The sequence below is a fragment of the Drosophila willistoni genome (genome assembly GCF_018902025.1).
Source record: "Drosophila willistoni isolate 14030-0811.24 chromosome XR unlocalized genomic scaffold, UCI_dwil_1.1 Seg144, whole genome shotgun sequence".
Taxonomy (NCBI): Eukaryota; Metazoa; Arthropoda; class Insecta; order Diptera; family Drosophilidae; genus Drosophila; species Drosophila willistoni.
The window spans coordinates 10,165,577-10,182,357 of NW_025814057.1; the positions used below are offsets into that span (position 1 = coordinate 10,165,577).

Consider the following 16,781-nt stretch of genomic DNA (forward strand, 5'->3'; position numbering starts at 1 on the left):
GTGTAACGGACTTTTGGGAATTCGAATTTAACTGCCAGTTGGATTTTTAAATTTAGCGGGCAAGTAGTAGGCGGCTGGTTCACAAATTTTGCAAAATGCGAAGCATACTCTTGGTATTTTTTTTTTTAAAATGTGTTACATCTTTTGGGCATTCCAATTTTGAATTTTACTGACAGTTGAAAATGCGAATTTAACGGAATTTGTTCATTTCAGCCTGGAAAATAGAAAAATGCTCATAACTCGAGCATTTCAAATACGACCAGGATGGCCTTGTGTCAGATTGTACTCATTGATGACCCGCTTCGACTGACACTAACTTATCCTGAAATGTCCTTACGGAAGCTGAGATAAGCGGGTGTTTTTGCTTAGGGGAAAAATTGGAAATATCTCACGAGTCTTTTGAAGGATCAGGACAAAACTTACCACGCCATAAAACTTCAATCGTCAAGGACTACATATAATACATATAATACATACATATAATATACAAGGAACTAAATAGTCATTCGGAGAGCCGAGATATGGATGCGACTGGGAAAAAGTAGTCCAAAAAAAAGGAAAAGTGTTCATAACCCAGTGTGAAGTCCTTTTTCATACACATCTACTGACATCACCAGGGCTGAGACTGTCCTTCGAAGAGTTGAGAAAATGATGTATCTACCTAGTTATAATTACTTAACCTATCTGCTTTTAGTTGTAATTTGATATTATAAAGTTGTTTTAATTTTTTATTCGTAAGTACAATTTGTTGGATTTATTTATTCGTTTTGCAATTTTTAATTTCGTTTAGCTTATAGTACGGATAGATAGGTATAGATATATATATTTTTATATATATGTATGTAAATTAATATATATGCACAATGGATTGAAGTAGCTATTAACTAAATTTCACATAAATAATAATAGGGGGCAGCATATAATTATAATATTATATATATATTTTTGTATAATTATCACATTTCCTAATGGTTTTCTTGTTTCTATATCTCACTTAAATAATAATAATTCACTTTAAGTTTTAATAAATGGCGTTGACATGAAGACGAATGATGATCCCAAACAGGATCAGTGACAAGGAGTTTCTCAATATTCTTCTATTTTCTGTTTTGGGACTCAAGAAAGGTGGCGGTGAAAGTTAGCAACCGATGTCTTTGCTTCAAATTGCGTGATCGAACATGAGCCGAGTTCAATTCCTCCGTGTAGTTGCCGGGGAACCAGCCGACGGCGCCATCACGAATGCGTTCACCTTGATACCAACCTGAAAATCAGAGAATCACACAAAATGTAGAGGAGATTTTCATTATTATAAGTAAATTATCTTATACTGACCATCTTTCAGTTTTCGTGTTACATTGACCACATCTCCCGTTTCTAAATGAAGTTCATCTGGCTCATCTGTCTCATAAACGTACTTGGCTATAACCTGAGGGCAATCCCAGGATTCGTAAAGCTTTTCGTCTGGTGTTTCCGCCTCAGGCGGTCGCATAACCTGGAGCCAACGTTGCTGATCGGATATCGATGGGCAGGAGAGTACCTGAAAACATTAACAAATTATCAAAACATAATCCTTTACATATAGTCGATCGGCGAACTTACTAGTTCAACGGTTTTTCTTTCATGGTTCTCCAAGAGAGTCATAAGCATTAGATTCTTTCCCGCCTGATCTTTTAAGTCTTTGGTTGGCAGCTGGGGCAGCGAGTCACCCGAGGACAATGTCATCATGCTCCTGGGGCAATAATCATAGACAGTAAAACTAGTTTCGCCCTTGCGCTTGGTCAACACCAAGAGATCGGAGAAAAGAAACGCATAGATATTGGATTTGGTGAAACGTTTGCCAAATGTCAGTTTGGCATCATCGCCACGCCACATTAAATGGGTGAGCTCTCCACGTTTGACCAGAAAACGTGGCTTGGCCCCCTGTTTGGGCACGCCACACGGCGCAATGGCCAGGGCCCGAATGTGTGTGGGAAACTCCAATTGCTTGGATATTCTTTCCAATTCATAGGCCTGCTCCCAGCGATTGGCTGCCTCGTTGCATTGGGCCACAATTTTCTGCACCAAAGCCAAGGTAAGTTTCCAGCTTTCGTATTCCTCCTGATTAAGGGGCGATTCCTTGCTAAACACAGCATCGATTAGCAACGGCAATCTTGTTATCCTCTGCATGGGTAGCATAAGGAACGAATGCAAATTGAGACCACAACAATTGGGATTTGCCTCCAATTTCTCCAGATGCATTTGGAATGAACCACTCTTCGCCTCTTTCAGCCGTCTCAATGTTCGATCCATTCGCCCTTGATGCTCACAAAAGGCAACGTAGACATGAAAATGTTTTTCGGCTATCTCATAAATGCAACGACTTAGGCCCAACAGCATAATGTTATTCTGCCAGCAGCATTCCAATTCGGTGAGAAGTCGTTCCGAGCATTCGTGCACAGGCACAATGTAGGAGAAGAGGGCCTTGCGATCCCGTGGACTCAATATGGAACTATCCATAAAGGCACTGTTGTTCATGAAATGACGACGCAGGAGATTCAATGATTTCAGGTAACTCGCCTCCGATGTTATAATCTCGAATTTGGCTTCTTGCAGGCCTCGTTCGCGTGGAGTCAATGTGGCTAAAATGGGAAATGAAATTCTAATTACCACATCATGTCATTAACTATATTAAACATTGTTTCTATAACTCCAAATAGAAAGAGATGGCTATATTAGTAATTTTCACGGAGTTTGAGTGTGTGTTTGGCACAATTTGTTGGTCAAAATATTAAATTGGTTTTTTACCAAAAAGGAGTCAATACGCTCATCTTTCTCAAGCTACAACTCGTTCAATTTCTAACCAATCCTCAAAAGTTAGATCTTAATTTTGTGACACTTAAACATATTTTAAATTGGCATTACAATTTTTAAAAATTAGAGTAAAAAATATCGACTCGATTTTCCGCAAAAATCGAGTCGAAATTTGTTTTCTCTCAATTTCCAAGAGTTTTACATCATTTTAAAATATGCTTATTGACGATCAAAAAAAGATATAACTTTTGGAAATCGGTTGAGAACTTACCGAAATAAAGTCTGAGAAACAAAATATAGATTCACCAAAAATTCATTTAAGAAAGTTTTTAAATATTCTGAAACTTTACAAATGTAAAACTTTGCCAATCTTTGACTGATTCCAAAAAGTAATAAATCAAATTTGAATTTTAAAATGATATGAAACATTTAATAAAAAAATAATCAACTTCCAATCGATTTTGTTTTAAAATTTCATAACGATTTATTACGAAAATTGGGCAAAATTTGAATTTTCAGTTCTGTTTGAAGCTCATTTCAAAAATAACGGAAAAAATTTCATAACGAAAAACTCAATATACCGAATGACCTCCGTTCGGTCCTTGAAAAAACTAAAAAGAACTTATCGCGAATCAATAGAAAACTTTGCGTTTTCCCTCAGATTCGTTAGAGTGAGGTTTCACTGTGCATGCATTTGAGATTTGCAAATGTTTGCCCACGATTGATACTTACGCAATATGCAGGAGTGTATCACTTCGGGTATTTCACTCCAAAGTGTCCTTGATGGACCGTTTTTCGGTTCGACCAACTGCAAAGCCGATGGCCTGGGCTTAGTCTTAGTCTGTTCCGTTTTTCGTCGTGCATTTTGGCCAATTTCTTCATAGCCATCCGTAGAGCTCTCATGCGCCTCCAGATCCCGTGTAATGGACTGCAAGTGGAGCGATTTGGTTAGAATTTATAGCAAATATTATAGCAAACTCACCTCCAATTTGGCTGCACTGTACATCTGATAGAGAGGCTCATTGGAGAACAAACTATGTGGCTGCAGGTCATCACCGAGTCCGGCTTCATTGCCAGTGGATACACCGGAACTGCCGCTGGAGCTGGCCACTGAGATGCCACTGGTTTGATAGAGACCCGATTCGGCATACCAAGAACTGGCACCGCCACCGCCAACTCCATTCGCACCATTCGGTGTGGTTGGCGAGACCAACTCCTCGCCATGAGTGGCTCCATTGGGCGATTGCTTAAAGACTCCACATTCGGCATACCACGAGGTGGCGTGACCCATTGAGTCGAGAGGACTTTTCGGTGGTGAGGTCATTATTGGAGCTGTTGCTGGCGTCAATGGAGGCGGCGGCGGTGGTGGATCATGTGGTCTCAGTCCTATGGTGGTGCGTCGTCTAGAGGCTTTCGCCTCCTTTTTGGCCTTTCTAGCTACAGTGGAGAACTTTTGCGTTTCCATGCTCGGTACGCTGGGCAAATCACCGGAAGAGTTCTTCTCGGAAAAGCCCGAATCCAGGTTACCCGAACCGGCAGGCTCTCCTCGTTCCGGATCTTCGATATAGAACGTACTTCGAGTGGCAGTCAAAGCGGACAGCTGTTTGGTATCAAAAGTGGAGCCAACAAGACTCTTGCGTAAACGGGAGCGCAAACTTTTGCCATTCTTTTGCTTCTCACGCATTAAAGTTGCTGGTTGACTGGGACTGAGATGGATTTGCTCTGTATTGTCATAGATCTCCTCCGGCTCGGATTTCGTCTTCGGTTTGCAATTACTCTCCACATAGAATTGTGTCGATGGTGAGGTATTCTCGTAGAGCTTTTGTTGACTACTTTTCGGTGACTTTTTATTTGATATGAAATCCTTGAATTTACGCACAAATTCATAGACTTGATTCTGCTGGGCAGCCGGTGGCTTGGGTAGACGATGATTACTGATATCCACACCGCTATCATTTTGCTACAAAGATCAGACAATTGGAAATGAATAAAAGTTCTCTTTTCAATTGCTTTCAATTACACTTACATTTCTCAAACGTTGCTCCTGTTCACCCGGCTCGTCGCTATCCGTTTCAAAGGAGTCATAATCATCGGAATTAATGGGCAAATGCTCGCCCAGAGCATGAGCCGATACCGAATGATGATGATTATGCTTGATCCGTCGTTGGGATGAACGCAAGGCAACATTTTGATCCGAACCAGAGATTAGTTGCGTCGATTGTGAATGCCGTTTGTGACCCAAGGGCGACAACGTCTCATAATAATGATCCGAGTCATCTGAGGATTAAGAATAAGATTGATTAGATCAGATTTCTTACATTTCTTTTGTTCGTTCTTTCAGCTTCTTTCCCCAACAAGCAACTCTCAAATTTGTGTTTACCTATAAAAGTACTGACTACCATTAACTCTTTTCCAGTGGTCTCCACATGGCTCACTCTCATCACGTTGGCAAGTTTTGGACGATGATTTGAACGCTGCTGCTGATAGCTACAACGTTGACTGATGGCCGCCGCCTCATTCTGATAGATGGGCTCGGGTTGATTTGGTTTCTCTATGGGCTCCTCGGGTAGAGGCTTATTCAGATATACACAACTGGTGGGGCAGGTAATGGATACCTCGCCGACGGCTCGTGGGCGTCGTTTACGTGGCAATGTCACCAATTCGGTTGAATGATTACTTAAACTGCTCGAGCAGCTTAGCCGTTGGCTAGTCGTACGATTGTTTATGGACATTATAATGGGCAATTGTAATATTTATGCCTTTTTCACGCATTTCCTATATGAGTGTGTGTAAGAATGGACTGCATTCAATTTAAAAGACATTTGTGGCAAGTTGTTGCTGCTGCTGCCACTTGTTGCTGCTGACAACGATGAACTTTTGACTTTTTCTTTTACTTCTTTTGCCTGTCGTATGGAAATGCAATGTCTGACGTTTTAATTGAAGGCAATTAAGTGAAGAAATCCTCAACAAGTTGTTGCATTCCGCAGTTGAACCCCCCTACACCCCGCTCTCTACCTCTTTCGTCCACCCAATGGTTATGCTAATTAAACGCAAAGTTTTCAAGTGTCACAACAATTAAAGCCAAGCGATTTACAGTCATGTCGACTTTTGTAAGCTTTTGCTTGCCCCTTTTCTTTCAAATTTTTATAGCAATGTACAAAAATTATTAAAAATTTTAAAACTATTTACCTCAGTTTTTATGTGACTAAAAATGCAAAGCAAATTTTTGAAATTATGCCAAAAAACTAAATTAGTTTTCTAGTTGACAAAATCAATGTACCCTCCGCCTTTGCTAAAGAGTATAGAAAGCGCGAAAATAACCCAAAAAAATAAGCTGTGCGCCATACATGGCGTATAAGTGTTATAATCAAAGGCAACGCAAAACAAAAAACAAGAAAAATGAGCAATGCAAAATAAAAATAAATAAAATCATGGCATGCAAAATAGCGGTAATTATAATGAAATCATTCATGGTTGAATGCAAGACAACAACAACAACAGCAAAATAATAACATCAAAAACAACAACAACTACTACAATCAGGCTAAACAGGTAAAACAGAAAGAAAATTTCCAACAATGAACAATTTCTAACATAAACTAAAAACAAAAAAAAAAGGCAAACTAAAGAATGAAAAACATAAACAAATTGGCTAACTATATAAGGGAATTAAAAGTAGTCACAAATCTAATATAGAAAACATATAGTCACTTCGTTTAACATAGAAAATAGAATAGATAGTATATGAAAATACAACTTTATGGCATAGTTAGATATACTGAAGGTTGAAACGTTTGAAATTACTCTCAATAAAGGTCAAATACTAATAATCAATTAGTCGAAAGTTGTATTGCATTTTTTTCTCAACAGATGTTTTCTCTTTCACACACACACAGAAAAACACACATCTGTTCTTAGAGCCGGGAATGTTTTTTCTTAGGTCAAGTAAATGTTTTAAATATTGGAATTTCTTAAAGAATGCAAAACTGTTTTTGCCAATTGTTATTGATAATGTTTAGTGGCGGTGCCATTAGACTAGATAAAACTAAATCTAAATTACAAAATGTAGGCAGAGATATACACACACATACACACATACATGTATATATATTACTCATACGTAGAGACAGGTATTTTCGTTTATGTGTATTTGGGGAGTCAGGCAAGCGCAGCGAATGTGAATACCAACCGGTTCGCAGAGATAATAAAACACACAAAATAACCAAGCAACTACATACATACATAGACTTTGAGCTAAACATGAAGATATATATATATATACATAGTTTGCATACACAAATCTATGTCTGTTATATTATAATGAAACAATATACTTTTTTTGGCGGCGACTGACCAGAGTGGGAGGGGGCAGTCCCAGGGGCAGGGCGTCACCTGCTAAGCGTGGGTTGGCCCAAGTTTTAAGCTTCAGTTTCAGTTCTGTTCTGTTTTTTTTTTTGTTGTTGTTCATTCTACAGGTACTTTATCAAGGTGAAACTGGAACTGGATGCTGACGTAGTTACACATAAGGCTAAAAACTAAATCAGTTACGCCCAATATAACACACACACACACACATTCACACTCTTATTTTTACCGGTTTTCTGTTTCAAAATGATATGTCCAACTCTTCCATATATGAACAAAATATATGTATATATGTATGTAGGTACATTCTGCGTATATCAATTTGCAAATATATGAAAATTGTGTGTAATTTCTGCGAATATCTTCAGCCATCGCCTCAATGCGGAAATTGTTGCTTTTTGTGTGTGAATCGAGCCAAGTCTGAGCAGCCACACGCATTGGTAATACGAACAAAGAAATGATATTTTCAAGTAAAGTGACGCAGTGGAAACATATTCAACATAGGCGTAGTCAGGATCTCTCATGAAGGGTAAATAAATGTATTTTGAATTTACTATGGGGTCCAAGGTGGCAAATTTTGTAAGCAAGTTCTGTTGAATAATTTATAGCAGTTTGTTCTTTGTAATTTAAAGTTGGGCAATTATCAAAAGGCTCTAAACGTATAAATCTCTTAGTGTCCTATCGATCTGAGAAATAATAAACTACTAGCATATAACATTAACACATATTATTAGAGGTAAAATTCTTTTCAATTTTGGATATGGATATTCCACTTTCTTTGCTTTTTATGATAATAAGTACAAGAAACAGCAAATTATCAAATAATAGATACTAAAAGTAATGAAAAATGGATAAGCAAAGTATTTTTCTGCTTATATAAATAATAATAATAGACCCTGTAATAATTTATAATAAGTATCTAGTTGGAAATCATCCGAGTACTCCGTTTTTGAATCAAAGAATTAGATACTAGCACTGGATTTTGAAGAAGTTATAGTTTCCTAGTGTTTTGTTTTTGGAAATTATTCTCTATATACTTTAAGACATAGTCTTATCACTATTCATAAGAACTAAGCTGAGAAAACCAAGTATATAGGCTGAATTATTAGCACAAATGTTAAGTTATTGGTTTTCTTTGTTTAATAGAAATTTAGCCAGCCATTTGCTCTTGATTACTGCAACTGAAAGATTTACTTCGGGTTGATCAGATCTCAGCCATGATCCATGACTCTTTCTATGGACAGAAATGCATTGAACACTGAGCAGACAGAGAGTGATGATGAAAGAAGTGCAAGGTCAAATGTTCAACTCAGATAACTTTGTGTGTCTAGAGTTTTGTGTTGTTTTCTTCAACGTTGTCTTCTAGATTATAAATGGCTAGCAATTAACGCCAGCAATGCAGCAACAGTTCGTTTTTGTGTGATTGATTGATTAATTGATTCAACCGAAACGGTTCAAAAACAGATTGAGGCATTAAGGTTAAGTTTATTATACAAAAATGCCAAACGATGTCATTGTCTCTTTACAATTTTTTCACCCTCCAAAGTCAAGACTTGCGTTTGTGTGTGTGACTGATAACTGATCCAAGTAGTTGGTTAGTGATCTTCCTACTTTATCTATGTATACATAAATTTTCATTGTGACTTTTCCGCACAGTCTGTGAGTCAATTCAAGACAAAGACAAAGTCACGGGTTAGCTCGTCGTGGGGGCGAGATGGTGAGGAGGGGTGGGGCAGATTTTTTAGTTGAATTTTCATGACACTTTCGCTTTAGAGCGCAGAGTATTGCGTGCTCTGAACGTGCCTTGGGTAAAAGTTGAAATTCAGTTAGGCAAAAAGAGAATTTCCATTAACTTTAGCCGGTTTGCAGGTTTTCACCTTAAACTACTAAACAAGTACAATACAATAACAAAAACACACACACACACTCGAAAAAAAAATTGAAATAAAAATGGAAAATCAACATTTACAACAATATTTTTTTGTTTTTTAGACGTACAGTGAACTTTTTGTTTAGTATGCAGCGTTATTTTTTCGCAACTCTATTCATAGGATTAATTCAACATGGAAGCGCAGGCAAAATGATGAAAGATTTTTGCAATTTGTTGGTTTTTTTTAAGTTATTTTTTTCTTGGTTTTTGCCATAGTCATTTTGCCTAGTTTGGAATTGAAATTGGGATTCCTTCAGCAACAACAAGAGAGAAGAAACAAAAAAAAAACAACAAAAAAATAACAAAAACCTCTTCAAGGTTGTGCATTAAAAGAGTCTTGTTGTTGTTGTTGTTGTTGTTATTGCTTGGTTTTATATTTCTAGACTGGTTTTTGCTAAACAATTTCGTCATCATCATCATCCTCAGCAGCAGAGGAGCAACAGAGGCGGCGGGTGGAAAGGGCGAGGAGGAGGCAGTTCATGACGTTGAAAACCATAAAACATGTAGAGCCAAATGCATTGCACTTTGCGCTTTTCTCTCTCTCTCTCACTCTTTCCCTCTCTCTCTCAACTCAACGTCTTCAAACGTCTTTTAATTTTGTATGCAGATGAAGTTCGACGCGCTCTTCTGTTACATTTCTGTTTTTTTGTAGTTCACATACTTAAAAAACATAATTTATGTTTTGTTTTTAACAATTTATTATTAGCTGTTCTGCTTCTACTTTCGAGACGATGACAAAGACAGAGACAAACGCGCGTCTGCCATTCGAGAAACAACCGCACATTAAAAACGAACGCGTTCAACTGACGCTGTTGCAAAGAAACCAATCCACATCCACCCAACTAGTTGCTGCTCTGTCTGCTGCTGCTGCTGCTGCCGATGTCATGACCAAGCAGGAGCCTCGACTTGCAAATACCTAGTAACGAGCAACCAGTTACAGACTAACGAGTGACAGTAAATGGCAATTCCTTTATTTGGGACAACTTTAGATATATAGAAATAAGTGACGAGTAACGTGTTAACGAGTACCGTATTAACGAGTAACGAATTAGCGAGTAACGAGTGGAAATGAAGTGAATTCTGTTAATTCTCTGGCCCATTTACTACATCTAGGAGCCTAATATGGCATTTATCAGCGGTTTTTTCACGGATTTCTAAAGGAACTAATTTAGAATATTCCACTAAATCTCAAAACTATCTTCCAACAACTTTAGAACTTGTAAGACTATACTAATTTAGGTCTAAATCAAAATAGACTCTAAATTAGAGTCTAAAATATGATATAAAATCTGCCTAGTTTAACTATAAAGGTCATGTATATATGCTAAATTTGGCAACTATTATATATACCCTTTAGTTATCTTTAGTTATAGGGTATTTGAAATTGCGCGTCCAGTTTATGGGCATTGTTAATGCTCTACACTCTGTGTGCTCTCTCTGCTCGGTTGCGGCTGTGATCGACTCACTCGTTGTAGGTCGTTAGTTCGCTTATTTACTCACAACTTGTTATTGTCATTTGTGGAACCTGTTGGAAACTGTTGTGTGCGCCTAAAGCTTACCTCCATTAAGCTGTACTCTCACTCTCATTTGAGGAGGGGGCCCCCCCTCATCCCCTGCTAACCACTAATTAGCCCTTAAGCCAGGGGGGTCTTGTTAACTGCATTTTGTTTTCACATTCCGATTTACTTTTGACAGCTTGAGGCCTCATCATTTAGGGCCATTTATCAAAAACCAAGAGATACATAAAAGTTTATGTGGAAATGGCCCTGATGAGGTGCGGGGGGGATCCACTCTCTACCATTCACTACAATTAAACATTTACACACACATTTAACTCTGTTATGCAAGTGGAACCCAAGCTGCGCTTAAAAGCTTTAGCCGAGAGCTTTGAATCTGCTTTTCAAATCAAGACTTTTAACGGTCTAAATCGCCTATATACATAGGAAGTAAAGTGTTTGTGTGTTTTCATTTTTTCGTTGCTAGTTCTGTCTGCGTCGTGTGAAACAAAGAAACAAAGAAAAGCTGAATAAATATTGAAAGTGTTCTACGTAAATATATACTATCTTCATCTAGAAACAATTATTGTGTGAGAAATTCTAAAAACATGCCGCTAGGTGCCGCTCATGAGATTAGTTACCATACATTTTTTGTTTCTGGAAAATTAACAAATATTAAAATCAAATTTCATTTGATATTGTTGGACTTTTAGGATATAGGAATTTGTGTTTTATATTATTTACGTAGGAGATGAAAGTTTGAAAGAAATGATCTTTTTTTTTAGAAAATAAATACCTAAATGTTAAATCAATTAAGAAAAAGCCAACACAACTTCTATAAAACTCTTTTCTACATCCTGTTCTTATAAATTATTAAAGTAAAGAAACAAATTCGTGAATTTCTGCCTACCTTCAAGTAATTCCCTAATTCCCTTTTCTTCAAGGTTCTAAAAGTGACTGTATACAAGTTCTATTCAAGATTCAGTTACCAAAAGATATTGCCGCACAAATATATGAAAAAAATTCCAATAAGATGTTTCCATTCAAGTGGCTGGCACTTCATGGTTGAGTTATATAAAATTTCAAGACTGCAGACGAATCTCTTATACAATTGTGGAACTGATGTGACTTTTCCGTTTAATCAGTTAAAAGGGAGTTAGTCAGTACTTTGACGGGTGTAACTAATTAAGCGTTGGCCCCCAAATGGAATATTTATTTGATGACACTCACCTTCAATGCAGCTAATGGCCTTCTTCTGTTGCAGTCTCTTGTCTCTTATGCGTTTCGACCAATCCGGGCTACGATTCCGATGCGGCTTAAAGCGTTGTTCCCGCACACTAAAAAAACCAAAAAATATAATAAACAAAAAACATATATAATTTGTTTATGTCATTAAGTACTTCATGAGGACGATGATGATGATGATGATGAGCCAAACAGCAGAAAAAAAAAAATATATAAACGCAACGATTAATGCATCTATCGATCAAAAATCTGTCTTTATACACTCGAAGTTCACTTCGAACTGTCTGAGTTACGAGTTGGAGCTGTCTGATGGCAGAGAAATGAGAACATGGCAGACGGAGGGACGGAATCTTATCGACTGATAAGTGATAGTAAAAAATTATAGGTCAGCAGTCTAATTAATTGACTGAGACGGGGTGGGTGGATGGTTGTCGGAGGGAAGTGCATTGTGGTTGCTCTCTCTCTCGCGCTATTGATAAGTTCTTTGAATGTTGCAATAGACAAAAAAAAAAAAATGTGCTGCATGACATGGGAAAAAGTTAATTGTTTCTCAGCCTCAAAGATGGTGCTATTTTTTTTAATGACTCTTGTAATAATAATTGTAACAATCGATTGGAGGCAACTCGGCGTTAATCATATTTCTTCATCAAGTGAGCAACTTTCATTCACTAAATTATAATTAGAGTACTTCAATGTATATGGGAAACTATTTGGAAAATGGGTTAATTCAAAGATCTAGGGCAAAGGGAAGTATGCAAAGTTTTGTGGCGAGCCTCGTTTTGATAATTTGCTTGCACTATTATTCAGTTGGCGATACTTGAATCGTATCTAATATGATACTATGGAGGCGTCGACTGGAGGTCCGCAGTTTGTGAAAAGGCGATAAGATAAGCACACACATACAAATATAAATGTGTGTATTTATAACGCTCACCCAAACAAAGTTATCTGCAATCTACGCAGAATTTTATATACACAAAGATCATGGGAAACGACATGATTTGTGGAATAGAGGGGAGGGTAGATATAAACAAATGCAATAATCGTTTTACCTCATTCGAGCCAACTTACACAATAAACTCGGTTGCAATCATTTCCGCTGCCTCCGCTTGCCCCTCGCCATCGCCATCTCCATCGCCATCGGAAATATCAACCCAAGCATCGCTATTATCACTTGATCCGGCTATCGATGAGCGCTTCTCGCTGGGTTTGCCGCTGGAATTGGAAGTGGAGCTGCCGCCACTGCCCAATGATGTGCGACAACCGACACCATTGACCAATGATGATTCGTAGAGACTGTTGGTCTTGTGATCGGATGAGATGGTCAGGGTGGAACCACTGCTAGACAGCTGAATGGTGTTGGTAATCGTGCTGGTGCTGCTGCTGCTGGGATTCAATTTGCTTCGACGACAATTGGGAATGCTCTCATAGCAATTTGAGTTGATTGATATACTATCATTGGTTAGGCCACTATTCCTGCGGGTCAGAACTTTGGACTGCATCATCGACATGGACTCGTAGCAGCCCTTGATCGTATCATAGATGTTCTCATCCTCGGGATCTGGATCGGGTTTTGCCGGAGCCGGTCTTAGGATTTGAGGAGATTTGGGCAAATTTCTCTTGGGCTTGGGCAATTCAGGCAACTCGTCGCGTGTATTGCGACCTCCTTGGGTTCCCCCCGTCGAGGTCTGAGAGACCTGCGAGGCTTCGGCAAATGACTCATAGCCATCGAAAGCCGAACCCGAAGTCCGTGACTCTCTGGAGCCCGCTATGGACTCATAACCCTCCAGAGATGTAGTCGTCGTCGGCGTCGTTGTTGTTGGTTGGGCAGTTGAGGCTGCTGCTTCCTCTACAGTCTGATAGATATCCTCGTTGAGTTCTGCCTTTTGAGAGGAGGATATTTTAAATAGGCTCGATGCCTGCTGTGTCAGGTCAGTCTTTTGTGATTCTAATTGAGCCAATGTGATTGGCTCGTAAATGGATTCTGTCTCCAATTGAGTCGTGGTCTCTATGCCATCTGATGGTTGTCTAACTTCATCCTTCTCATCCTTGTCTTCCTCCTTCTGGTCCTTGGCTGCCAACTTGGCCAACTGTTTCTGCTCCATGATCATCTGTTCGCCTTCAATGGCATTGACCAAGGTCACATTTACCGCTTGATTGATTAGAATTTGATTGTTCGATATTTGTTTATTGGCTGCTTGATAAATAAACGAATTATTTGGCAATATCCGCTGCTCGAAATCATCATTGGCAGCCAATAGAAGTTCCGGTGTTGATACCGTTTCCGTTGTTCCGTTATTATCATTGCTCGGCAGGCTTAATACTTTTAATTTCTGATCCAAAACCTCCAAGGCATCCAGAATCTTGGAGTCTGCCTCAACGCATGGCGAAATTCTAGACTGCGAAGCGTTATCATCTTGCACTGTGAGATGATTCGATGATTGCTGCTGCACCTTCTCCTCGGTGACCTTTAAGTGCAGAGGTGAAGTCGCTTTAGTTGGTGATTTTCTGCCCTTTTGGAAAGTGAAACGCAATTTCTCATAGATTGTAGCATATTTGTGTTTACGTTGCTTTTGCCTTTCCACCTCTTCCACATTTTCCACCTCCTCTTGGTGCTGCTGCTCCACCACAACAAATTCATCATCACTATTTTTATCTTGGCTAATATTGTTATCCACCTGATTCAGATTCTGTGACTCAGATGCATTTGATTTGTTTGTGACCACAATTTCGTTTTCCACGTTTGGATGTTCATTATGGGTTTCTATTTGAATCTTTGGCTCTTCATTAAGCACCTCCAAGGCTTGCAATTTGGAATTCCTCTTGGCTTTATTCTGTCCCGACCTGGCCAAGAGTTCCTGATGCCTTCGCAACAATTGCTGCGATTTTAAAGGCACCGCGGGCTTCTCGAGTTTCTCAAATTTCTTGATATTCCTTTGAACTGTTCCATTCGGTTCAGTTGTGGCGGCTGTCGTCGTCTTTTCGACTATCTTGTAGACATGTCCACCTCTGGCCAGCCATACGCCATTGTTACGTTTCACCTGCTCGAGGACACGTGCATCCTTTTGAATGATCTCATTGAATTGTTGGGTCAATTTGGCCACCATGCTGTTGCCACTTCTACTGAGTGTTTCGTGTCCCATTGCCAGACCTTGTCCGGCTCCTGATAGCCCTTGGCTTGCACTGCCAATGCTGCTGCTGCTGCTTAGATTGCTGCTCATTCGTCGCGGTGTATGATGTTGATGATAAGATTTACCTGCATGCGTCTTAAAACTGTATTTACGTCGTGAAATCGCTCTGCCCCCGCCACCGCCACCGCCACCGGATGACGTCAGAGTCGAATGATTGACAGATGAAGTGGACGTTGAATTGGTACGCAGCGATTCGCTACTGCCGCCGCTTTGGGCGCTTGTCGCGCTCAGACTGAGAGCGGCAGCCGTGTCGGGCAAAATTTGTATACAATTCTCATTCTTGTTATCTGATTTCGTTGCTGATAAGCATTTGCTGCTGGTGTTGGTGTTGGTGTTGGTGCTCTCCTCTTCCATTTTGCACTCTCCCTTTTTGGGACTTTTCTCTTTGGCCACTGCAATCATTGTTTCATCCAGTGAGCAGTTGGCACGTTTCAATTTGCTATGCATTTTGGCCTGTTCGGCGTTTTTGTATTTATAGAAATTATCCTTTTCACGTTGTTGTAGCAGTTGTAATTGTTCTATACTTGCAATAGATCGTTTATGTTGTTGTTGTTGTTGTTGCTGCTGCTGCTGTTGCTGTTGCTGTTGTAAATTATGCAAACTAGCCGAGCGTTTGGCCAACGTCTTCTCCGGTGTCAAGGGCCAATCGCGAGCGTTATTGAAGGCATTAACCAAACAGCTAACCGATTTATTTAACTTTTTCAATGTGCCCAGCGAGGACGATCCTGCGTGTTGGTCCTGCAGTTGATGCTGCTGCTGCTGGTGATGATGATGATGATCCTCGCTGGCACTGTGTATACGTTTGCTCCAAAGTAAACGCAAAGTTTGCACGCCACGAAAATCACGAAACGCACGAGTCTCACAATTGCAATTGTTATCGTTATTTGAATTTGGATTTGGATTATTATTGTTATTCACACTATCGTGGCTAGCACTCGAACTTTTCTTTAACCAATTGAGTATTGTCTTGTCTTTACGCGGCGATAGATTGCCATTGCAATTGGCTGAAGCCGAAGCCGGAGCCGGAGCCGAGGGTGACATGGCCATGGCAACTGGAGCAAACATTGATGGGAGGCCAATCAAAATGATGATGATGCTGATGCAGATGCTCCTCCTGCTGACTCTGACTCTGATCAGGTTCCGTTTTATGGCCAGCTGTTGGCCAATTTACAAGAATTGAATATTTGCCTCGAGGCCTGCAAAAGCAAAACAAAAAAAAAGAGAAGAGAAAGCTTTTAATAAAAAAAATCTAGGAGAAGACACATCTTAAGTTTTATGCATAAATTAAGTTGCCTCAATTATCAGGCAGAGGTACACGTTTATTCGAGGCGTGGCCAAGTCCCCAATTATCTGAACACAGAGTGAAAACACATCAATATCTTCTTCTTCTTCAATACGATTCTCCTTTTAGATAACGAAATTTAATCTCAGCTTTGATAAGCAGAGAGCTCGAGTAATTCAAGGGAAATTCTCTATGTTTACTTTTAGATAAGGCAAATCAAATATACAAATTATATATTTATTTTAAGGGAAAGTCCCTTTAAGATTTAATAATTTTATTTACTTCACATGAAGAACAATGCAAAAATAAAGGAAACTGATGAGAGAGAGATAACTTTTTCTGTGCGGCCAAAGAGTCATTCATTCTTGTTTGTTAATGCTTATTTGTTAATAAGCCTGGTTAAGAGATCACTAACACATACGCACACGCACACACACACACATACGTGTACTCTTTCTGAGCAAAACAGGAATTTTATTTAT

General features: G+C 39.2%; 1 protein-coding gene across 2 annotated transcripts; it reads right to left on the minus strand.

Annotated features, from left to right (window-relative positions):
* Positions 1–920: 920 nt before the first annotated feature.
* Positions 921–16,213, minus strand: LOC6638862. 2 transcript variants are annotated; one of them, XM_023181677.2, is made up of 8 exons: positions 12,898–16,213; positions 11,812–11,918; positions 4,817–5,067; positions 3,773–4,750; positions 3,523–3,718; positions 1,600–2,618; positions 1,333–1,537; positions 921–1,261 (listed from the first exon to the last, which is right to left on the minus strand). In XM_023181677.2, exons 1-8 carry the CDS (start codon positions 16,080–16,082, stop codon positions 1,098–1,100), a joined length of 6,105 nt encoding a protein of 2,034 aa, XP_023037445.1. In that variant the 5' UTR covers positions 16,083–16,213; the 3' UTR covers positions 921–1,097. The 2 variants fall into 2 exon arrangements, with proteins under 2 accessions (XP_023037445.1, XP_023037446.1); XM_023181678.2 differs by lacking the exons at positions 11,812–11,918; positions 12,898–16,213 and adding an exon at positions 5,171–5,694.
* Between the last annotated feature and the right edge of the window lie 568 nt (positions 16,214–16,781).